The 21,911-nt window shown below is 37.5% G+C and overlaps 6 protein-coding genes across 8 annotated transcripts in view; 5 read left to right on the plus strand and 1 right to left on the minus strand.

Annotated features, from left to right (window-relative positions):
- Nucleotides 1-676: 676 nt before the first annotated feature.
- LOC104804132 lies at nucleotides 677-1,986 on the plus strand. Its single transcript, XM_010528311.1, has 3 exons — nucleotides 677-757; nucleotides 1,452-1,631; nucleotides 1,745-1,986. Exons 2-3 carry the CDS (start codon nucleotides 1,458-1,460, stop codon nucleotides 1,832-1,834), a joined length of 264 nt encoding a protein of 87 aa, XP_010526613.1. The 5' UTR covers nucleotides 677-757; nucleotides 1,452-1,457; the 3' UTR covers nucleotides 1,835-1,986.
- Nucleotides 1,987-4,887: 2,901 nt separating this feature from the next.
- LOC104804133 (probable WRKY transcription factor 59) lies at nucleotides 4,888-7,215 on the plus strand. The gene is made up of 3 exons (XM_010528313.1): nucleotides 4,888-5,150; nucleotides 5,256-5,405; nucleotides 6,800-7,215. The coding sequence occupies exons 1-3, from the start codon at nucleotides 4,933-4,935 to the stop codon at nucleotides 7,011-7,013; spliced, it is 582 nt and encodes a 193-aa protein (XP_010526615.1). The 5' UTR covers nucleotides 4,888-4,932; the 3' UTR covers nucleotides 7,014-7,215.
- A 441-nt stretch (nucleotides 7,216-7,656) lies between these two features.
- LOC104804541 (alkane hydroxylase MAH1-like) lies at nucleotides 7,657-9,192 on the minus strand. Its single transcript, XM_019201345.1, has one exon. It carries the CDS (start codon nucleotides 9,190-9,192, stop codon nucleotides 7,657-7,659), a length of 1,536 nt encoding a protein of 511 aa, XP_019056890.1.
- A 4,071-nt stretch (nucleotides 9,193-13,263) lies between these two features.
- On the plus strand, nucleotides 13,264-16,077 carry LOC104804134 (probable ATP synthase 24 kDa subunit, mitochondrial). 2 transcript variants are annotated; one of them, XM_010528314.2, is made up of 7 exons: nucleotides 13,264-13,306; nucleotides 13,901-13,994; nucleotides 14,477-14,621; nucleotides 14,787-14,897; nucleotides 15,151-15,297; nucleotides 15,576-15,698; nucleotides 15,853-16,077. In XM_010528314.2, exons 1-7 carry the CDS (start codon nucleotides 13,268-13,270, stop codon nucleotides 15,914-15,916), a joined length of 723 nt encoding a protein of 240 aa, XP_010526616.1. In that variant the 5' UTR covers nucleotides 13,264-13,267; the 3' UTR covers nucleotides 15,917-16,077. The 2 variants fall into 2 exon arrangements, with proteins under 2 accessions (XP_010526616.1, XP_010526617.1); XM_010528315.2 differs by lacking the exon at nucleotides 13,264-13,306 and adding an exon at nucleotides 13,421-13,812.
- A 1,669-nt stretch (nucleotides 16,078-17,746) lies between these two features.
- On the plus strand, nucleotides 17,747-19,355 carry LOC104804135 (alkane hydroxylase MAH1-like). The gene has a single exon (XM_010528316.2). The coding sequence runs from the start codon at nucleotides 17,752-17,754 to the stop codon at nucleotides 19,291-19,293; it is 1,542 nt and encodes a 513-aa protein (XP_010526618.1). The 5' UTR covers nucleotides 17,747-17,751; the 3' UTR covers nucleotides 19,294-19,355.
- Nucleotides 19,356-19,446: 91 nt separating this feature from the next.
- The window catches only part of LOC104804136 (S-adenosylmethionine carrier 1, chloroplastic/mitochondrial), a 4,968-nt gene continuing 2,503 nt past the window's right edge, over nucleotides 19,447-21,911 (plus strand). Inside the window, exons 1-6 of one of the 2 annotated variants that reach the window (XM_010528317.2) lie at nucleotides 19,447-19,526; nucleotides 19,734-19,802; nucleotides 20,219-20,326; nucleotides 20,581-20,667; nucleotides 20,821-20,893; nucleotides 21,147-21,237. In XM_010528317.2, coding sequence (XP_010526619.1) covers nucleotides 19,748-19,802; nucleotides 20,219-20,326; nucleotides 20,581-20,667; nucleotides 20,821-20,893; nucleotides 21,147-21,237 — 414 coding nt within the window. In that variant the 5' untranslated portion in view covers nucleotides 19,447-19,526; nucleotides 19,734-19,747. Of the gene's footprint in view, nucleotides 19,527-19,547; nucleotides 19,648-19,733; nucleotides 19,803-20,218; nucleotides 20,327-20,580; nucleotides 20,668-20,820; nucleotides 20,894-21,146; nucleotides 21,238-21,911 lie in introns of those variants that run through there. The other variant, XM_010528318.1, reaches the window with a different exon arrangement.

The following is a 21,911-nucleotide window of genomic DNA, read 5'->3' on the forward strand; positions in this document are numbered from 1 at the left end:
CGGTCAAATTAATTTGCATGCTTTTATTGGCATGACAAAATGTTTTACAGGTCTGCTTACGTGTACCACATCATCTTCTCTTAACGGTATTTTTAGTCAACCTTAGCCAATAATTTTTTTGACAACGTTTTACAAGTTCTGGTATTTTTGTGTCAAATTTATCAAGTTGGATATTTATTATGGAAGTGTACAAGTTGGGGAATTAGTTTTCCAGATTTGAACAAGTCCGGGAATATTTATGGGATTAACTCCATTTTATTTGTATGTAAAAATTGAATAATTATAATATGCTGGAAGGAACATGGGTATATAGAGACGGACGGGACACAAACCAACTATTTTTATATAGTATATTTAATATTTATTAATGCGATAAAATACGAAATTTAAACCAAAACCCGAGAATGCGTTTGTTTCAACTTTCACCCACTGAATCAGGCAGGCCCATTGTATTTTTGTTACCAGGCTTTAACTCGCAAAACGATACGTCGTCGTTGTACCGACTTGCTCTTCAAGGACATCGATTAGACTGGCTTATTCCCCACGATAATTAACTATATGACGTGTCTTTTTTTAATTGGGTTTTATTTCCTCTGTGGTACATTTTTTCTGCGTGTCATAACCAATGGTCCAATTGTGTGTCTCTCTTACTGTACTCTCGTCACAGGAGATTATTGTCGAAACTCTGTATAAATACTCTCTTCTCTCTCCACCCCACAGCGGTGAAGTCTGTAGAAGGAAAGGAAGCCCAACTAAGGTAATTCCAGTCTCCAACCTGTTCTTCACTTTTGGGTTTATTGATTTCTTTTCTTCGTTTAAATTCAGTGAGGAAAAGCGGGTGATTTCCGGTGTTGTTTTAAATTGATAAAATTATCTTTCGATTCTGTCCGCTTTTAGCCAATTATACGTTTGGGGATAACGAAATTTGTGGTTTTTGTCTGGGTTCTTGTTATCGAGGTTGTATCTTGTGTTGTTCCCTCGGGATATCGGTTTCTGTCTGCCATTCTGTCTAATAGTCAGTTGGGTATTCTTTTGTAATAATCGCTGTGAAATTTCTTACTGCGGGTGTATTTGCAATTCGATAGAGTGAGACCCGATTTCTTATTTTGGGTTCTGTTCCCGAAACTGCGAAGATGTAAGTACTCTCTACCGTATTCGTGAGCGAGATGGATTTAAGTTGAGGTTTTGTTGTGATGCTGAGATTGTAAACAAAATGGTGAAAATGTCCAAAAGTGTTGTTGCTTCTTTCTGGGTTTGATCGATCACTATATGTGAGGACTTTATGCTTGTGGCTGTGATGAATCTGCTGGCTTTCGTCATCCATTGTCTGTGGTTTGGGCGGGTCTCAATGGTGTGAAGTCTATTACTTATTTGAGGAAAAATTACATGTCGAGTAACATATGTGGGCGATTCTTGTGACTCGGGTTGATGATCGTATTCGTGTTGGACAGGCATAAATGGAGACCCAGAAAAATCAAGCTGAAAACCCACCACAACCGGCCACAACTTCATGTAGGAAGAAGGTGAAGGATGATGCCACTTTCCTTGAGGACCTGAAGGATCACATCGACGAGTTCATCCATGCCTCCATGGATGAACACAAGACTTGTTTCCAGAAGACCATCAAAAAGGTTTCTTTCCCCTATCACCTGCACCTGGTTGTGTCTTATCAGAATCTGAAATCTGATTGATATGCTGTGATTTCTAACAAGCTTTTTACTTGGGGTCGTTTATATTATATCAGATGTTCGGATTATCAAAGGCTGTAGCAGAAAAGGCTGAGGCTAAGGAAGTCGAGAGTCACTTGCCACTTCAGACAGCAGTGTCTGATTAGAGAAATGGGTTCCACCATCTTCATCTTTTGTGGTTAAAAAATACGATGCTGTTTGTTTCTAGTTGTAACCGCAGTTTCGGGTTTCAGTGTAGATCGACCTTCTGTGGTCGAGGAAAATAGTTTTTGTTTTTCGATGAGATTTTGTTCAATTTTATATCAGTTTCGAAAATTAATTTCACACCGGTATGGAGCTCTGCTTTCAAAGGCTGTATTAAGTCAAATGGTCGAATGCCAAAAACTCCATCAAAGGGTATCCATATTTCAGTGAAAGAAAGTGAACCCACCATTCTCCTAACCAGGTACATTGGTGTACCTTCTGGTGTGGTCGTCCCAATTTAATGGCAAAACATATGATGTAACTTTTAATAATAACAAGAGAAAATGATACAAAATAAATTCCAAATATGTAATATTAATACATCAATTTTTAATTTGACAATTTTTCACACTTGATTTCAAATTTTCCTATTTACCCCTACAAAATGAGAAAAAAAATTCTACGGAACCGATTTGTTGATATATCATGTGACGCCGCATATTTTATAATGTGTTTGAGTCAAATCTGCAATGGGATGTTTAGTTGACACCATCAATATAGATAATTAGAATTTTTTTTATTTTATGGGGGTAAATGGAAAATTTTGAAATCATATTGATAGGTGGGAAATTGTCAAATTGGTGTACTGATATTTGACTAAACCCGCGTGGATTTATATCATTTTCAATAATAATAATGATAAAAATAATAAGTTAAAAAAATAACAATAATATAATGATGGTGGTGGTTATTGGGCGGGCTTCATTGGAAGCCCAATAACCGAGCTAACCGACATGGATACACACATCTATCGCCTGGTTTCTAAACTGTTTTTGTTCTTGTGGGCATTTTTGGTTTTCCAAATATATAGGTAGGCTATTGGTTTCTCAACCGTTTTTTTTTTCATATTTTTTTTAAATGGTTTGTATAACCATTAGGCTTTTATATTGACTAATAACGATCAGTTCTTACAAAACAGCGCGTTAGTTAAATAATCAAAGGTAAGCATTTAGCTTTATATAATTTTATTTTAGATATTATATTTAAATTGTTTCCCATTTCAAAATGATTTTTTTTTTCAGATGTACAAATTGAAGTGCATGCATACCAAAAAGGCAACCAGCACTAGTTTATTATTATTTTTTTCAACGTGGCTCGTTATATTTGTAGGTTTGGTGTGTCAATATCAAGCGTTGGGTTCAACTTCTTAGCATAGAAGCATGCATGGTTTTTTTAATCAATCTTTTCAATATCATATAATTTTACATCGTTTTCAATGTCGTGGCCGCTTCTATTGGCCTATTTCCTTGTCCTCATCACAAAGTTTGACCTTCACATTCACATATATTATCAAAAGGGCAATTAATTGCCACCATTTTATTTTAAAAATACTCGTCGTCGTATCATATTTATTACAATCCGATTGAAACTTCTCCAATACATATGACAATGGCATTTATGTAACCCGAAAATTAATTACCTAAATGGTAATATAGCTAAGCATAATATATATATATATATATATATATATATAATTATCCTGCAATCTTTATAGATTATAATGAGGAATTAAAACGCGTTATTTAACAAAAAGAATGCACATTCATTAATTTATCATCTAGTTTATCTAAACGCATGCTAATGGTATGGTTGACATAGTTAGCTAATCAGTCATTCACATACAAATTACATTTAAAAATTTTACCAAAAAAAAAAATGCATTTTAAAAAACCAAGTATACATACAATACAAGTCACGGCATTAACACACCAAAGGTAGACCACTGGGCGAATAAGAAAATTGCAATTTGGCGACAAAGTCTCAAGCACGACCAAGTCAAGCTGGTCCAAGCGACCGGTCCATGCACATGTCACGTGACGTGAGATGCGGATTCCTCCATATAAACATGCATATTCGGCATAAGATCAATACTACATACTTTATTATTATTGTTGTTGTTATTATTATAATTATTATTGGTAAAGAAGACTACATATTTTATTCACATATACATATATATATATATATATATATATTGCTCACCTTTCATACGCATGCAACTTCATTGCAATCTCCTTTCCAAGATTTCGGTCTGCTTTAAAGTTTTTTAATCATTTGTAAGATTTTAAATTATTTTTCAACCGTGGTTAACGTACCTAAACCGAATTTAACTATAATATGCTTGGTGTGTGAATTTCTTTCGCACGCGCCCGGAGAATATGCGGTATGGAAGCAAATATTCTGCCACGTGGACGGTCACGATCGTCTCTGGATCGACCCACTCTCGGACCACGGCGGGTTCCGCCTACCAATACAAATCAGTAACTACTAATTTAAGAGCGCGCCGCGCGCGAGTCGATTGGTTATGCTTACGTCATAAAGATGACGTCATCTGCTTACGTACGTATCGAGAGAGTATACAATAAAAGATATTTAATAAAAAAGGGATCCAATATGCATCAAGATATGGGAGAACTGCATAGTGGCGGTCACATATAATTGAAAACTATACGTATTATTTAATAATAGTTGGAAAGGTCTAATGGCATATTTTATCATAAAGATGCAATTAAATGGACCATGAGTGATATATTTCCCAATAAAAAAGGATGTTGATGGATTGATTTCCTATATTTTTCTGTCTTTTAGTACATTTTTGTTAGAAGGTTTATATTTTTATAAAGTTTCTTGTAGTGCTAATGTTCATTAAAAACATTAATATATACATAATATATGCATGTTGTAGGGACCAAAGATATACCGGATCAGCCCGGCATTTCATTGGAGGAATCTAAAAAAAAGGGTTAAAATCGAAAGAGTTGCGTGGAAAAGCGACTTTTTCTACCTTTCAAGATCTTTTAAAATGAAAAATAAAATAAAATAAAAATCATATGTCGTTAGCAAATGGATGTTTTATTAAATGAAGAAGTTTCCTTGAATCTGCGTGGGAAAGTAGTCATTTCCTTAGATTTTGTTGTTATATATAACAGTACCCATTGAACGATTTTCGTGCTCTCCTCCGCTTTTGCTGCGAAGTCCCACCACTATCCCCTTCTAAGAAATGAACTTCCCTTCGAACCCTAACCCTAGTTTCACGGAACTCGACTTCCATCTCGATTTTTACAGCGTTTCGGATATTTTACTGATGATGGAAGACGACGAAAGCAACCGCGAGGGCTCACCCTCATCCACATGGAGTGCAAACTCGTCGGAGAAAGTCACTCCCGACGGCACAAGTCCACCGACAAGCGTGGCTACGTCGTTTGTGAGCCATGACATGCAAGTCTCTCGTGTACATATATATTTATACTCGTGTAGATGTGTAGTTCGTGTTGGTGAATGTTACTAACCGAGATTTGTTCTAAAATTTCTCGATGGTCTCAGTGGAGAGAGAGAGGAGAGGAAGAAGAGGAGACAGGGAAATGCGCCGATCCACGTGTTCAGGACGAAATCGATTGATGAAGACATGTTGGATGATGGGTATAAATGGAGGAAATATGGCAAGAAACCGATTAGGGGAAGCCCTTATCCGAGGTACGCACCTCTCAGACTTTGACATAATATCGTTCCTTAGATATGGATACATACATATATATATATATATATATATAATAATATAATTAACTCAATATCGTTTAATAATGATATGTGTGTGTGTGTGTGTGACAACTTGGAATTTAGGCAAGTTATTAAACTCTTTAGCCTTTTGTGTCTCACAAGGGACCAATTTGCTTTTACATAGTACTACTTGTACATACTTAACTTAATTTGGATTTTGTTCAATAACTTGCATGTGTCTCTGTGTTCGCTTAATTAAAAAATGTAACTATGCTGTCTTATATTGGACGCCATAGATTCTAGCGTATCCTCATAAGACCACGGTTCAAATTAATGATAACTTAATGTTTTCCATAACCACAGTGATTACATATATAAACTTATCTTATAGGATAAATTTATATATATAGATAAATTTATGCATATATATATATATATATATATATATATATATATGATGGTGTTTGGGAGAAAAAAAATGATGATGATCTATTTGAATGGAAAGGAGATAAAAGAAAGACTATTTGCGTTTGTAATAAAGCAAGCAAAATTACATATGAAGAGCTCACTCAAGCTATACGTGGACAGCTTAACATAGATTTGGGAACGCCAAAGTTAAGCTTCGTACCAATGGTTTTCGATGGAAAACAACCAGAATACATATTGGATGATATGGGCGTAAAATCATTTATGTTCAGCAAAAGTAATGGACGCCGAGGATGGTTGTATGTAGAGTTGACAGATAATGATGGATTGAACGGAGAAAATAATGGTAAGCATATTGAATCTCATATGACTGTGAATGTAGATGATCTCAGAGTTGAAGTCGAAGTTGAGACGAATGGTAGGGAAGGAAGAAAAGAAAACGAACTATGTAGTTCTGTTGTGGGTTGTGTGGTGGAAGTTGTAGAGAACGAGATTTTGCAAGATGGAGAAGATGAAGAACAACATGCGGTGATGAATGAGTTATATAATGCAATTACAGCAGAGATAGATAATCCAGTTGGGACTCAATTAGATCATGCAGTTGCAACAGATATAGATAATCTAGTTGTGATTGAACGTACGTAGATCTACAGTCTTTTAGAAGGTGGTCAACATGTAATTATTTTCACATAAAGAAAATGTATTCATATCTTCTAAATATGTCCACTTGTCGCAAGTTGTAACATAAGTAATATCTGTCGTGGGTGTTGGACACCTTAACTATTATGCAAGTGGACAGACTTTGATGTTTATAATTATCCTATACAATAATTAAACGGAAATGTTGGGGGTCCAAGTACGGACCTATTTTTACTGTCAAATGCATATAGTTTGCTTGCTGCGAAAATATATAAAAAAAAAGAAGAAAATATCGATTTCGACAGGCATTATCACAGGTGTTCGAACCCAAATTGCGTAGTGAAGAAGAAGATAGAAAGAGATATTGGAGATCCGGATTATGTCCTGACAACGTACGAAGGAAAACACAACCATGGAAGCCCTTCCGTGGTGTACTGCGAGCCTGACGAGATCGAGTTCATGTCTCGAAATGGTTGGTGCTTTCAGAACAACTCCAATCTCTCTCGCTCTGCTCCATGACCAATGATCATACATGCCTGTGAATATAGATCTATACATGTTTTCGTTGCGTGTGTATATATATTGTATGATCATTAGCGTATATATCCCTCAGTCGTCGTCATAATCTAGACGTTACCACGAAATGATATGTAAATGTACATGTACATGTAGTTGTTAGGGTGAATGTGTTGGTTTGTTTGTGGGAGGTGGTATCATAAATTAATAAATTTTGTATGATGAAAATGCGTTGATGCTTATAAATGTTTATAGATGATTACGAAACATGTAACAATGAACCCAAGTTTATGTGGTCTAGTGGTGAGAGAACATGCAAAGCATGCTCTCACTCTGGATTCAAACCCAAGCGTGGAGAGAGGCATTCACCTGGATTTCTCCGGTCCTCTGAGAGATGTAGTCGGACCAAAGGCCCGGTGAACTTCCGGATTATAAAAAAAAAAAGATAAACAAACATGTAACAATTGATACATATTCGAGGCTTATTTTGTGTGGATCAATATCCATTTTTCATCAACTATTTTATAGGCTTTTTAAAAAGGAATATACAAAAGTATAAATCTAGGCCGACAAGTTCTAGATGGGCCAGGGATTTCGGCCCAAGGTTGTTTGTCTACACGTCCACGCCCCTCTGTAGCGCGTGCTTTTAGGTTTTACGTCTCTTAGTCATCACGGCTTTAAAACCATGCTTCATACGAAGAATAACAGAGGGAACTAACTCTACTTTTTGCCCTTCAATGGCTGTAATGTCAAAGTTCTCGAGTATTTCCAAAGCAGCTACCTTCATCTGCATTAGGGCAACTTGCTTACCTAAGCAAGTTCTTGGACCGGCGTTAAACGCTGCGAACTTGAAAGAAGGCTCGTGTCTCGACCCTCCGCTGTCTGAAATCCATCTCTCGGGTTTGAAATCCGACGCGTCGTCACCCCATACTGATCTCATTCTCCCCAACGCGTAGTAAGATAACACAATCTTTGAGTTGGCTTCAACTCTGTGGCCGCTTGGAAGGACATCTGCTTTTGCAGGGGACTTGTGCTGGAACGGAACTGGTGGATACAGCCTTAGGGTTTCGCAAACTGCGCCATGTAGATACACTAGATTGTTCAAATCAGATGCGTTGAATGACCTGTCCTTGTCTAATTGGCTTATGGGTCTTGGAAGTATTGTACTGATCTCTTGTCGGACCTTTGCCATTGCTTTAGGGTTTCTTGAGAGAAGCCAGAAGAACCATGTGAGACCAGAGCTTGTGGTGTCTCTCCCAGCAACCATGAATGACAGAATGGTGTCCCTGAGAAATTTATCATCGCTAGGGTTTAACAGGTCGTATTGGGTTGTATCTATCTCCATGTAATACGACAACAAGTCCATTGCTTCTCCTTCCGAGTGAATTCCCCGGCTTTTTTCCTCCCTTTTCGCACGGATATGATTCATGCATTCCCGATTAGCAACGGTGATAGCATTCCTCATCTTCTTCTCTACTCCAAACCCTAACCAGTGCTGCAACTTCCACAGGATTATCGGCTTTAAATGTCTGTATAAAACCACTTCCCCGGCGTCCTCCACAGCGTTACCAAACTCAACACGTGGCATCTCGATGGATAGACTCTTGGGATCGTGCCCAGTTGCCAAAATTAGGGTTGTATCGAACGTGTATCTCTGGAACACATCTTGCAAGTCTACGACTATATTTTTCTCGGCGGCTTGATCAAGAAGAGGTAAGAGCCCATTCTTCACCACGCTTTCGCTGGAACTCAGAGTAAACTTTTGGAAATCTTGACGGCTCAGCAAAGAGTGAGCCGATCTCCTCAGATTCTTCCACAACTCAAAGTCCGAATTGAATATCCCATCTCCCAAAACGTCGAATATCTTCTTGAACTCGGGTCCTTTAGGGTAATTAGCGAAGTTTGAACTCAGCACGTGGCGAATATTCGCAGGATCAGAAGTGAATAACAAGTCTGTCCCAGAGAACAAAGGCCCTTTGAAAAGAAGAGTCATGGCCGTGGCTTCAAGAACGTCGACGCTCCAGTCGTAAAGACGAGGGATCTCGACGAGCAGACCAGGAAGCATGCCGAGAAACGGCCAGTCCGTGAGCAATGCGTGGTGAGTTTTCTTGTTGAGCAATAAACGGAATATGAGGAAGGAAATGAATGCTGCGGATACTTCAAGAAAGCCTATCAAAGCCATTTGGGACAAGGTTGGGTTACTGTGTAGTGTATGTCCGTGAGAAAGCTCAGTGTTGTTTTATTGCTCAATATATATATATAGACGTAGTAGTTATTATGGAAGATATTACTAAATAATGCCCTTTGATTGATAACGGAAGACTTTATGGCACCCCGTTATTTACTCTTAAAGATTTTCAGCCGCGGTCCGTTTTAGTATGTAATATATATAGATATATATATGTACTATTCGACATATATATATTGAAATATTTATGTACGTATAAAATATATTCAAATATCAAATACTACGATTAAAGTTGGGTACGATTTTATGAATAATACGAAAAATAAAAGGACCTCGATTTGGTTCCTATATATTTTATTGGGTGTATATTCTGATCTGGATATATTGATATATTATTATAATTTCACGCATGAAAATAAGAGGATATATATATATTAATATATATCGAGGCCCGAGGAAAGTGACGATAAGCTCATCAATTATTTCGTAACAGAATCAAATGGCTGATGCCGTGACTTCCAATCCCAATGTATATATTCTTTTTATGAGTTTAAATTATAGTTTTCAAGATTTATAAGCGTTACAATTGCATCTGGAAAAAGTATCAGATTAAAATCAACGGAACAAAAGGAGTATGTCCATAAATTCGGGCACGAGATGATATTGACAAAAACTATATAGGCCCATATATAAAATGAAACAAAGATTTCTAGCTGATTAATATCTTATTTAGCTAGGTCCAACCCAAACACATAAAGCCCGGGCCGGAGGCAAGGCATCATGTCTAATACATACAAGACAATGAAGACATAATCCCTCTTCCGTCTTTGTTTTTACAAAGTTTTGTTACATCGACTCGTGTTCACTATAGACACAATAACACGGGAAAGACAACATATGCTGAATATTTTTATAAGCAGAAAAAAATATTTATACGGCGACTGGGATACGTTAGATGGGTCAAAGGGACACGATCGAACAATCTCAGCCGTTGATTAATGGTGCAGAGGTTAATATTCAGCGGACCTCTTGATACTGCTAGCGCTGGGTCGCTCAGATAGAGATCTCAACTTTGCACGAACGAACCCTAATTTGGGTCAATTGCTCAAATGCCCTTTTCGTGTCGCATGGATAACAAGGGTACACCTAAAAAAACGGAACATAATTTTCTTTCAGCTGGTACACTTCTTTTTAGTAAATTGTCTAAAATATCCTTATAAATGAAAAGACTGTATTGCCCTTCCTTCCCAAAAAAGTGAGATTTTAATAATCAGTAAAATTAAAACCTTTATTACAGTTCATTTTTGAAATTCTTCACCCATTCACTCATCCTTCGACGATTTCTTTTTCATCATCGTCACTATTTTATCAATCTCAAGTCACATGTATATGCGTTTAATATTTTGAATATCTGGAAGCAAAATGGACGGGTAAGTTACAATGGAAATAAAACCCATTGATTTTCAACCATTGTTATGACTTTTTTATTTTATTTTAGGGTTTCTATATTGATGATGGATAATGATAATTTTACAGCAAAATTTGTGTTTATGGGGTTTTAGGGAGCTTATTATGGTTGTATTTGTTGGATTTCATCTGTTTCACGACGATTATTAAAGAAAGGATAAATGTTGGTCGTATATATAAACATATAGTCGTAAATATAACATCGTTATATAGTTGTAACAATAAAGTAAGAATATGGTCGTAAGAATAAGTCGTAATGGTCTGGATTTTTCACTCTCAGATTGTGTTACATTTTGGACAGGATTGAAGATATTGCGGAAGATTGTTATACACCTATTTCTATCCGATATGATGGTGTTTGGGAGAAAAAAAATGATGATGATCTATTTGAATGGAAAGGAGATAAAAGAAAGACTATTTGCGTTTGTAATAAAGCAAGCAAAATTACATATGAAGAGCTCACTCAAGCTATACGTGGACAGCTTAACATAGATTTGGGAACGCCAAAGTTAAGCTTCGTACCAATGGTTTTCGATGGAAAACAACCAGAATACATATTGGATGATATGGGCGTAAAATCATTTATGTTCAGCAAAAGTAATGGACGCCGAGGATGGTTGTATGTAGAGTTGACAGATAATGATGGATTGAACGGAGAAAATAATGGTAAGCATATTGAATCTCATATGACTGTGAATGTAGATGATCTCAGAGTTGAAGTCGAAGTTGAGACGAATGGTAGGGAAGGAAGAAAAGAAAACGAACTATGTAGTTCTGTTGTGGGTTGTGTGGTGGAAGTTGTAGAGAACGAGATTTTGCAAGATGGAGAAGATGAAGAACAACATGCGGTGATGAATGAGTTATATAATGCAATTACAGCAGAGATAGATAATCCAGTTGGGACTCAATTAGATCATGCAGTTGCAACAGATATAGATAATCTAGTTGTGATTGAGTTAGATAATGCAGTTGCGGCTATGAACGAAGGATTTTCATTCGAAGACAGATTGCGCTTTACAGTGGGTAAAGAGTTCGTGGATAAGGTTGAGATAAAGATGAAGGTTGAGAAAGCTTCACATGATGCATGTTTTAAATACTATGTATATAAGTCGGACCGATATTTATGGGAAGCAAGATGTGCATTCCGAAGAAAAGGTTGCTTGTGGAGATTGAGAGCAAGTAGAAAAAAGAAATCTGATTGTTATATAGTGAAGAAGCATGTTAATGTTCATACTTGCTCGCCGTTGTTACAAGAAGAAAATGAAACTAAAACAAGCAATGGAACTGTAGATATGGTTGTCTCTTATTTAAGAAGACATTATGCGGGTCAAATTGATCTTCCAAGTGCAAAAAGGTTAATGCGCTTGGTGGGCAAAGCTTATAGATGCAAAGTGGCATACATAACAGCATGGAGAGGGAGACAACGTGCTCAAAACCTTCTCGGATCTGTGCTCGCCAAAGTGTTTTATGTAAAACTCAGGCCCTCCAATTGCTTCCCAATTTTCAGACAATTCCGAACATTTTAAGCCCGACAAAATAGCATGCTCCCACAAGGAATACCGAATCGGAACTCCATTAATAACAAACCACAACTCCTTTTCTTTAGTCGTCCTTACTGATCGGTTTATCAATGCCACCATTAAACTCATCTTCAAAGTCTGATTTCTCGGCATATGGAAAATATGTCTTAATTGGGATTCTTTTGTGAAAAATACAATCTCTTCATTGGTCATATATTTTTCAAGAAAGTTTACGGCATCTATATGGAAACACTTCGAAGATACCTTGACCGATATTTTGTTCATGTCATCAAACTTAAAAAAGAATTTTGGTTTGGGTGCATCATCATCAATCTGTAATAAAATAAATCAATTCAGTTGCATATATAAAAATAGATTAAATTCCAATTCTTATAACAAGTTAACTGACTGATTCAATTCTAATTTTTATAACAAGTTCACTGACTACTTTATAAGGGATAATCAATTTGCAACTTTTATTTACAACCACTTGCAACTTTTATTTACAACCACTTTACAATCCAGTCAAATCCTCTAATTACACCAATTTCTGCCTCATTTGGAATCATTTCATTGTTTGTTGAATTATTTTCCCTTTCGTTGAATATATAACAAATTCCTAAATATCTAAAACCTAATTATAAATGCTTATACAAATTGAAAGTTCTTACAGGTGTTGTCAAAGGTGAAGTCGCTCTCTTTGAACTCTTCAACCCTTCTTTTTCAGCTGGTGAAGAGGAACATGACCCACTCTGGCTTGAGTTCTCCGAAGAAGAACTGTTAATACTCGACGATGACATCTCTGTTTTTCTGTTTGTTGAAGGTGAAACAGAACTCTCTCTTCGTTACTCTTACCGGAATTATGTTGTTGTTGAATCTGTTACCGAAATTTCTCTAACTCTCCATCTCTTTTTTTCTCTCTGTAAAAAACCCTAAAATTTACAGGTTCTGTCGAAAGAGGAGGTTGTCGCACACGTTTTTAGGGCACATTTCATTAAGGTTATAAAAGTCTTTTATCTTTTTCTAAGGGTAATATGGACAATTGATAAAAGAAAATGGCGCTCGCTTCTCGGATAAAGAAAATGGCGCTCGCTTCTCGTTTCCTCTCTAGATCGAAGCAGGTTTGTTGCCTTAGATTCATTCAACTTATTCGTCATCGTTTCGCGATATCGTTATTTGGGCCCTACCTCCCTCCCCCTCCCCCTCCCCCTCCCTCTCCTATTCGATTTCTCGTGTTTCACTTCCTGCATCTGTTCGATTCGTTTTGGTTCTCTGATCATTGCGATTAAGTGACGATGGGAGTGAACTGATGGATCTTTGGGAAATGGACGAATTTAGTCAGCGGGTGTTTAGCATTTCCGAGTTATGCGTCTCAAATGCTGATTTTTAGCTAACCCGTATGCAATGTCGATCGTAGAGTTTTGCGGGACAAATTGGGTGATATCTTCTATTGTATGGCGCCTTAAGACTGCTGATTTGTTGTTGAGGGTTTTTTGATCCTGAGATTTTTGTTCATTCTGAGCTGCCAAATTACGCTTGTTAACGGTGAAAAAGATTATTTCTAATTAGATGATGAGCAGTATTCCAGGTTAATGTTTGGTAAACGTCAAAGTCTATCCGTTCTATGGTCAGTGTTCGGTATCAATTGGTGTCTGTTCTTTTGTTATGCTTATGCTCATCTTCAGCTTTGTATTATACTATTAACAATTATGCAGGTCCATGGTAGTCTGGTCGCCTTGCAACAGCATCATGCTATTCCTGTCCGCTCCTTCGCCAAGGAAGCTGCTCGCCCTACATTTAAAGGAGACGGTAGGCGGATAAACTGGAATAATTGATTCGTATAGAACATTATGTTTGTTCTTTAGTTTATATTTATCTGTACTTGATGCAACTGATTTTCCTTGCATGTTCAGTGTCTGAATTGAGTACTCATGCCTGCACGCTGTTTTGGCATTGTCTGTTTTCGTATGTTTAACTCTACATGCTTCTGTCCATGCAAGATAGTTCAGTCGTTTATTGAATGTGAATTCCGTAGAGAAAATGATCCAATAATCCATTGCAAGATAGTTATTAAAAAAAAGTCCGGTGGTGATTTATCTGACCGAGGCTCTATCCATGGGAAGAGGTGGATTATCTCTCACTTTCTTCTATTGGAAAATCCTTGTTATTCGCTTGCTCCTCTGAGTGATGTATTTTGGTTCATTTTCCTATAATATCTTTTAGGTGTTCATAGTGATCTTAGATTGCTGTGTTTTACATGTACTAATGAAGATTTTGTACATGCTTAATAGAGATGTTGAAGGAAGTCTTCATGGAGATCAAGACCAAATTTTTGGCTGCAGTTGATATTCTTCGTAAAGAAAAGATCACCATTGATCCAGATGATCCAGCTGCTGTACGACAGTATGCGAATGTCATGAGGACAATAAGACAAAAGTAGGATTCTTGCTGTTGTTCAGCTTTAATTGTTTGTTTTGTTCTGTCATGGCATGCATTTTATTCTTGGTTTCCTTTTCAGTTTCCCATTAACTGCGTTGATGTAAGGGTATTATTTTACTTAGGTTGACTAGGTTGCTTATTATGCCTTTTCATGGTATGTAGGGCAGAGACGTTCTCAGAATCTCAACGGATTCAGTTCGATATCGAGACTGAGACTAAGGAGATTCCAGATGCCCGTGAATACTTATTGAAGTTGCAGGAAATTCGCCAGAGGTGGGTGTTGGACTTTGAATTTATCTGACTCGCGGTTTTAAAAGTTTTTTGTTGCCACTGAACTGAAGTTTCTCTTATATTTAGTCTAACCACACCTGGCAGTAAAATAAATCCTCTCTACTATTTTAGAAATACCATGTCAATGGTCCTGTAATACATCAAATTCTATCGTTGAAGAAACAAAATATTTGTAATTTTGGTTATATTTTCATGTCATTGTAGTCACTTTCTTTTTGTGGTATAATTTCTATAGGAGGGGCCTTTCTGATGAGCTTGGTGCCGAGGCTATGATGTTTGAGGCTCTCGACAAAGTTGAAAAGGAAATAAAGAAGCCTCTTTTGAGAGACGACAAGAAAGGAATGGCTCTTTTAATGACAGAATTTGACAAAATCAACAAGAAGTAAGCATTTACTATGGCCCCATAAGATGATGGTTACATATTTAGTTCGATAGGTTACTTTATTGTTGTAGGATTATGAACTGCAAGATCCCTATGGCCCATAAGATGGTTTCATATTTTGCTAAAAAAATGTTTTGGCTCTCGCTTTGGCTGCCTTTGCTAAAAAAAAATGTTGCTCAATGGTTGGCTTTTGATTAGAAATGATTGAACCATTATCATCGGTGTCTGTCCAAAGCTTGCTCTTTGAGTAACATTTTCCGCATCCCATCTGGACACAGGATTGGAATCCGAAGGGAAGATCTTCCCAAATATGAGGAAGAGTTGGAACTCAAAATTGCCAAAGCACAGTTGGAGGAGCTGAAGAGTGATGCCGTTGAAGCCATGGAAGCTCAGAAAAAGAAGTAAGTTGCTTCCTGTCCTTCTCTGCCTTGAATCCACACTTGGGTTCGTTTTAAATTAATCAACTCAAAGTCATTCCACATAGTTGGAAAATTTCCTCGTACACGTTTGTCATATGTTAACCTCTTCCGTTGTAAAATAACAAAAAAAATTCAGGGAGGAGTTCCAGGACGAGGCTATGCCGGACGTGAAGTCACTGGACATCCGTAACTTCATATGAGGTTTAGTCTGAACTGAACATTTGATTCGTTTTTGTGATGTTGTCTCTCAGTCTCAGACAGAAGGCAACTGATCCTTTAATAAACGCACCAGGATCCAAAAGTGGTCGCAGCCAAATGGGTTTGCTTCTTCTTCTTTTTGTTCATACTGTTCGTTTTTTCAACACTCCAATCTGCATAATGACGCATTCTTCCATTTGATGGAAGAGCTGGTAATTATGAGAGCAGACGGTAACTAGTGCTGTCGGATAATTACCATGTATCATGTTTAACGGCAGAGGTTGAATAGGAGTTTTCGAAACGGCCTTGCTGCTGCTGTGTGATGATATAAATTTAACTGTAGGAATTTCAAAAGAATATGAATGTGAACATTCAATGTCACCACAACCCAAGAATCTCGAACATTCATTGAACAAATACGCACATAATATTAAATCAAAATTAATAGACTATATTATTGGGGCACTTTGCAAAGTCTAAATGTGTTTCTTTCTTTCAAATGTTTTCTACTTGTCACTTATTTATAATCGATACCAAACATTTATCACGGCGCTTTTGCCTTTCCAGTGTATTTGTTTGATCCATGCGATTGTGTATGAAAAACATGATCATTGAAAATATTGCAAATCACGTGCAAGAAGCCATTGCCAACTAATTTCGATTGGACAGCCTACAACAATCATATCTAACTCGCAAGATATTTTCTGCTTCGACATCCAAAAATCTTTTATCATTTATTTTTCATATTAAATGAATTTTAATGTGTTTATGCGTGACTTTTTCATTTTTATTTTTCAATGTAAAATTCTTTCAAGACCCTCGTTCGTCGTTTTGTTATTCCATTTGAAGTGAAAGGAGATTTACATGCGTATCAAAGCATAATACCTTACAAGATATATAACGAGAGCAAAAGAAAAAAAGTTGGGCTATTCGTATTGAGGCCCATTAATATCTTACCTAAGCCCGCTAATGCTTTAATAGGCCCCATTAAATTATTTCTTGAAGTAATCACCTATGAACAATATCTTGGCAATCTATTCAAATGCAATGCAACGTTTAATCAAGCAAATCAAATACAACAGACATGCATGGTTTATATCTTAGTTCTCATATTATTCAAGTCCTTCATCTTCCGAGTAACCTAAGCAATGCGTTGGAAACCAAAGCTAAAGGGAAATAATGTATTTGTTTTCATTTATGAAATGTACTTTAAAATACAAACATATAGAGAGATTACGTGAAAAAAAAGGAAATGTAAACGTATGCGACCTAGAAATACTATATATATATATATTAGCTGTCATCCAAGTGATTCCAAATTAATAATAATTTTATTTAATTTAATTTTCAATAACGTGAAACTAAATGATTTTTATTCACAATCTAAAATATTTAATCATTTAATTTTTAATTTATTTGACTGTTATGTGTTTATCTAAAATATTTTTTTAAAAATTCCCCGATATAATAATAAACGATCCCCTTCCATTTCGTTACGTGTACGACCCGGGTTAACTGGAAGGCAATTATCTTCTCTGGCTACTTAAATGCACCACACCACCACATGGGTTGACTCTAACTGGTTCGATTGGAGATTTGTTGAGTCGAAATTGATCAATTTTTTTTTTTATGATTACAAGAAATAATTCAATTAAAAGATTAGACAAATAGATGCATGAGACATGCAAGTTACGGTTCGTTTGTTTTTAAAGTTTGATAACTAATAATACATAATAGAGTGGATCAAACTACAAGCAAGCCCCGTGTGTCTGAATCGCATATAAATGATTAAAGCCCATCGTGTCTATCACGAACCCGACTAAAACCTTATCTTCTAATGGCTTCCATTGCCTTTCTTGAAATCTCCATAGCATTCATTAGCCTTCTCGCCTTTTATTTCTTCATAAACAAGAAACCCCATGAATGCTTCCCGAGGAACCTGCCGTTTCTAGGGATGCTTCCGGGTCTTCTCGTAGCGTTCGATCGATTTTACGATTTGGCGGTCGATGTTCTTGAGAAATCCAACATGACATTTCCTTTCAAGGGCCCTTGGTTCATGGGAATGGACGTGCTGGCCACCGTCGATCCTGCCAATATTCACCACGTAATGAGTTCAAACTTCGGCAATTACCCGAAAGGAGACGATTTCAAGGAGATCTTCGATGTGATTGGCGACGGGATTATAAACGTGGACGGAGAGTTATGGGAGAATCTGAGGAAGTCGACTCTAGCAATTTTCAGCCATGAAGGGTTTAAAAGGTTCTCGATCATTGCCAACGTAAAGAAGGTGAAGAAGGGGCTTATACCTTTTCTTGATCACGTCGCAAAGGAAAACATGGTCGTGGATTTGCAAGATGTGCTCGAGAGATACGTGTTCGACACCACATGTATTACGATAACGGGGTACGACCCTTCGAATCTCTCCGTTGAAATGCCCGAGGTCGAGTTTTATGCGGCTCTCAATGATGCCGTGGAGGCGATTGTGTATAGGCATGTTAAGCCGAGAATCTTGTGGAAGCTCCAAAAACGGATTGGATTCGGAGTGGAGAAGAAGATGAGAAGAGCTCATGCCACTTTCGATCGTATCTGTGAAGAGTACGTAGCTGCTAAAAGAGAGGAGACAAGATTAGGGCTTCACTCCAATGGAGAAGCTATGGATTTGCTGACATCTTACATGAACTTGGACGCGGCCAAGTACGGGACCTTCGACCCATACGATGATAAATTCCAAAGAGACACCCTCTTGACGTTTATGATTGCTGGGATGGGTGTAGGCTCTGCTCTGACTCGGTTCTTCTGGCTTCTCTCGGCAAACCCCGAGGCCATAACCAAGATTCGCCAAGAAATCAAAACAGTATTGCCAAGAATCGAAAGTCGTGACGACGACGACGACGACGAATTGTCATTCGATCCCAAGGACTTGAAGAAGTTAGTGTATCTACACGGGGCATTGTGCGAGACACTAAGGCTATACCCTCCAATTCCATTCGAACGCAAGTCTCCAATCAGACCGGACGTGCTACCGAGCGGCCACAAAGTCGGTCCAAACGCAACGATATTGATAATAATTTACGCGATGGGGAGGATGAAAGCGATATGGGGGGAAGACGCGCCAGATTTCAAACCGGAGAGATGGATTTCAGACAGTGGAGGATTGAAACACGAACCTTCTTACAAGTTCTTGTCGTTTAATGCCGGCCCGAGAACTTGCTTGGGGAAGGAAATGGCGTTCACTCAGTTGAAAACGGTGATCGTAGAGATTATACGAAACTATGATATTCATGTCATCGAAGGTCAAGAGGTGGAATCACTTGTCTCTGTTATCCTTCGCATAAAGAATGGCCTTAGAGTCACTGTCTCCAAGAGATCTAATGAATGAACGTGACGATGCTTTTGTTCAAATGCAACAAAATGATGTCCAAAACAATTGGGCTATTTATGCTGAAGCCTATTAGTTTAATATATGTAGGCCTATTAACTAACAGTTGGGCCCAAATAAAGCCCATTAAGGCCCAATCTTAAATAAATTAAATGCTTCCGTCCTTCCACCTGTGAAGCCGCTGAAGACCCGAAGAACGTGAACTCTCACTTCCTATCCTTTCCTCTGCTCCGGTACTCTTTCTCCCTTCTGCGTAATCTTATGTGTTTATTACTGTGTTCATACACATTTCTTTGTATTCTGCATATGTACTTGCACATAGATGTGTAGTGTATGTACTCCACTTGTTGAATGGTGCGTTTCTCGTCTGGATTTCATGAATTCGATTTGAAATTGTCGGTCCTCGGTGAAAGAAATGAAACTTCTTGCGCGTGAAACAGGTAGGGGACTTCTAATGGCTCCTCTTACGCTTTCTGTTGATGCGAAGAGCTCTTCAGCTGGTTCTTCCGGTAATTTGTCCTGTCTTGGTTTGGTCTGTTATGCCTTTGCTTTGGGCTGAACCGGGTTTAATTTGATATATGAATTCTTCATGGTTGCGTTTCAGGTAAGTGTTGATTTGTATCGTGTTATTATACTTCGAATTCACATCATGTTAAGTAAGAATAGCACATCTTCGGCTATGGCTTTTCATGTATTTGTACAATCTTATAAGATTAGGAAATAGCATGTACTTTTTTTATTGTTCTTGGTCAGAAGCAGGAGAATGTGTTATCAGAGTCCGAGCGAATGATATCGTTTTATGATTTGGCTTTATCTGTTGCTTTCTAAAGTTATAAACAATTGGGTACGATGACTGTGGTGTTTGCCCATGTTCTATGATTTGTGTATCGCTCCTTTTGTGTTCATGCTTGTTTTGAATTTGCAGATATTCCAAATAGGGTGGTGCAGAACTCGCAGCTAAAGACAAGCAAAGGTTTTGCTTCAGTCAATATGCAAGAAGAAAAGCCTTTTGATTTCTTCCGCATTTTGTTTGGTATGTGTGAACATATATTCCTCTGACGGGTTTTTCTTTGCAACTGTAACATGTCTCGCATACTTCTCAGTCTTTCAAAGGAAAACATCTAGTTAATAAAATGTACAATGTGGTCTCTAGATAGTGTTCACCACTCTGCTGCGAAGAGTGGGTGGTGTTTTCTTTTAATGTTCGGAATTCAGAGTTCTGTGTTTTCATGAAAGGGCAACGTCATGGATTTCTTATGTTTGCCCCTGTTGATAATTCTTTTTCAGAGGGTGTTATAGCAGGAGGTACAGCTGGAGTTGTCGTTGAAACAGCCTTATACCCGATCGATACAATAAAGACAAGACTTCAGGCAGGTCAAATCTACGCCTTTTTTTTTTAGTTTTTTTTGGAAGTAGCTAAGAATGACCTTCTATAATTGGTCCTAAAGTTTCGGATTGGTGACAGGTTCCTCCTAGAAAGATTAATCCGAGTTCCTAATTTTTTTTTTAAATTTATAATGTAGGCAGCTCGTGGAGGAGGAAAAATAGTTTTGAAGGGTCTCTATTCAGGATTAGCTGGAAATATTGCTGGTGTCTTACCGTAAGTCTGCTTGTGGCTTACAGCACGACCGCTTTCATCTTGTTCGGGCACCCTAATTCCACCATCTTTTTGGCCAGTTAACTTGAGCGATGGCTTATGAGTAGTAAATGGCTATCTTAGTAGATTGTTAGGTTCTGTAGTACAAGTCACAATTGGCAGTCCACAATAGAATATATGATATTGACAAAACTGTTCCCTTGGTCTCCATGTGTTACTTTGATTGCCGATGTTGTTTTAATAATGTTCTTTGCAGGGCTTCAGCTTTATTTGTTGGAGTTTATGAACCCACAAAGCAGAAGCTATTGAAGACCTTTCCTGAACATTTAAACGCAGTTGCTCACCTGGTGAGAGATTCTCCATCTTAATTTTTGCCAATTGCAAAGCAATAAATTGCTTTGCTTTTACTGAATGGACAGCGTAGAAATGATCATAGAAGTGAGAGAGAATCTATGGTTGACTTTGTGCACTTTATTCTATTCTTTCTGCCAGGAATCTCCGTAGCCTTCTCCTAAGTAGTTCTTCAATCTGTTACAAGAAAAAAAAAAGGTTTATGCAATCTCCACTGTGATGTGAATGTGATCAGTTCATGATTATGCATCTGCCTCATAATTTCTAGCATTACAACCATGTTGAACTTTTGAGAGTAAATTATCTGTCATATACATACACCTTGAAATTTCTACTATACATTATACAACAATTTTGAGCCTTCAACAGCTGTAGGATTGTCTTCAAATTATCTGCTTGCTTTTTTGTCTGTAATATTAAATTTGGAAAAAGGATATTTTCTGCTTGAGAAACATTTTGTTCTTGTTTTTTCTGGTTAATCCTCCATTCTATTCTATTCACAGGCCCTGTTCATTGATACTTCGAAAAGAATTTCCTCTTATCTCAATCTATGATCTGAACAAGTTGCATATACGCCCTAGTACATGTTCCTCGTCGCTGAGGGCATTCCTGAAGCGCGGGGGATTTCGTGACATTTCGGATTGGCTGTCTTGTATTTCTAATAAGTTGT

The sequence above is a fragment of the Tarenaya hassleriana genome, unplaced genomic scaffold (genome assembly GCF_000463585.1).
Source record: "Tarenaya hassleriana unplaced genomic scaffold, ASM46358v1 Cleome9, whole genome shotgun sequence".
In the NCBI taxonomy this organism is placed as follows: Eukaryota; Viridiplantae; Streptophyta; class Magnoliopsida; order Brassicales; family Cleomaceae; genus Tarenaya; species Tarenaya hassleriana.

Bases quoted from the DNA above. Each gene is read 5' to 3' on its own strand.
- LOC104804134 (XM_010528314.2), top strand. From the start codon at position 13,268: ATGGCGCTCGCTTCTCGTTTCCTCTCTAGATCGAAGCAG. The intron at 13,995-14,476 runs GTAGGCGGATAA...CATGCTTAATAG, and splicing joins CCCTACATTTAAAGGAGACG to AGATGTTGAAGGAAGTCTTC. The intron at 15,699-15,852 runs GTAAGTTGCTTC...AAAAAAATTCAG, and splicing joins ATGGAAGCTCAGAAAAAGAA to GGAGGAGTTCCAGGACGAGG.
- LOC104804135 (XM_010528316.2), top strand. From the start codon at position 17,752: ATGGCTTCCATTGCCTTTCTTGAAATCTCCATAGCATTCATTAGCCTT.
- LOC104804541 (XM_019201345.1), bottom strand. From the start codon at position 9,192: ATGGCTTTGATAGGCTTTCTTGAAGTATCCGCAGCATTCATTTCCTTC.
- LOC104804133 (XM_010528313.1), top strand. From the start codon at position 4,933: ATGAACTTCCCTTCGAACCCTAACCCTAGTTTCACGGAACTCGACTTC. The intron at 5,151-5,255 runs GCAAGTCTCTCG...CGATGGTCTCAG, and splicing joins TCGTTTGTGAGCCATGACAT to TGGAGAGAGAGAGGAGAGGA. The intron at 5,406-6,799 runs GTACGCACCTCT...CGATTTCGACAG, and splicing joins AGGGGAAGCCCTTATCCGAG to GCATTATCACAGGTGTTCGA.
- LOC104804132 (XM_010528311.1), top strand. From the start codon at position 1,458: ATGGAGACCCAGAAAAATCAAGCTGAAAACCCACCACAACCGGCCACA. The intron at 1,632-1,744 runs GTTTCTTTCCCC...ATATTATATCAG, and splicing joins TCCAGAAGACCATCAAAAAG to ATGTTCGGATTATCAAAGGC.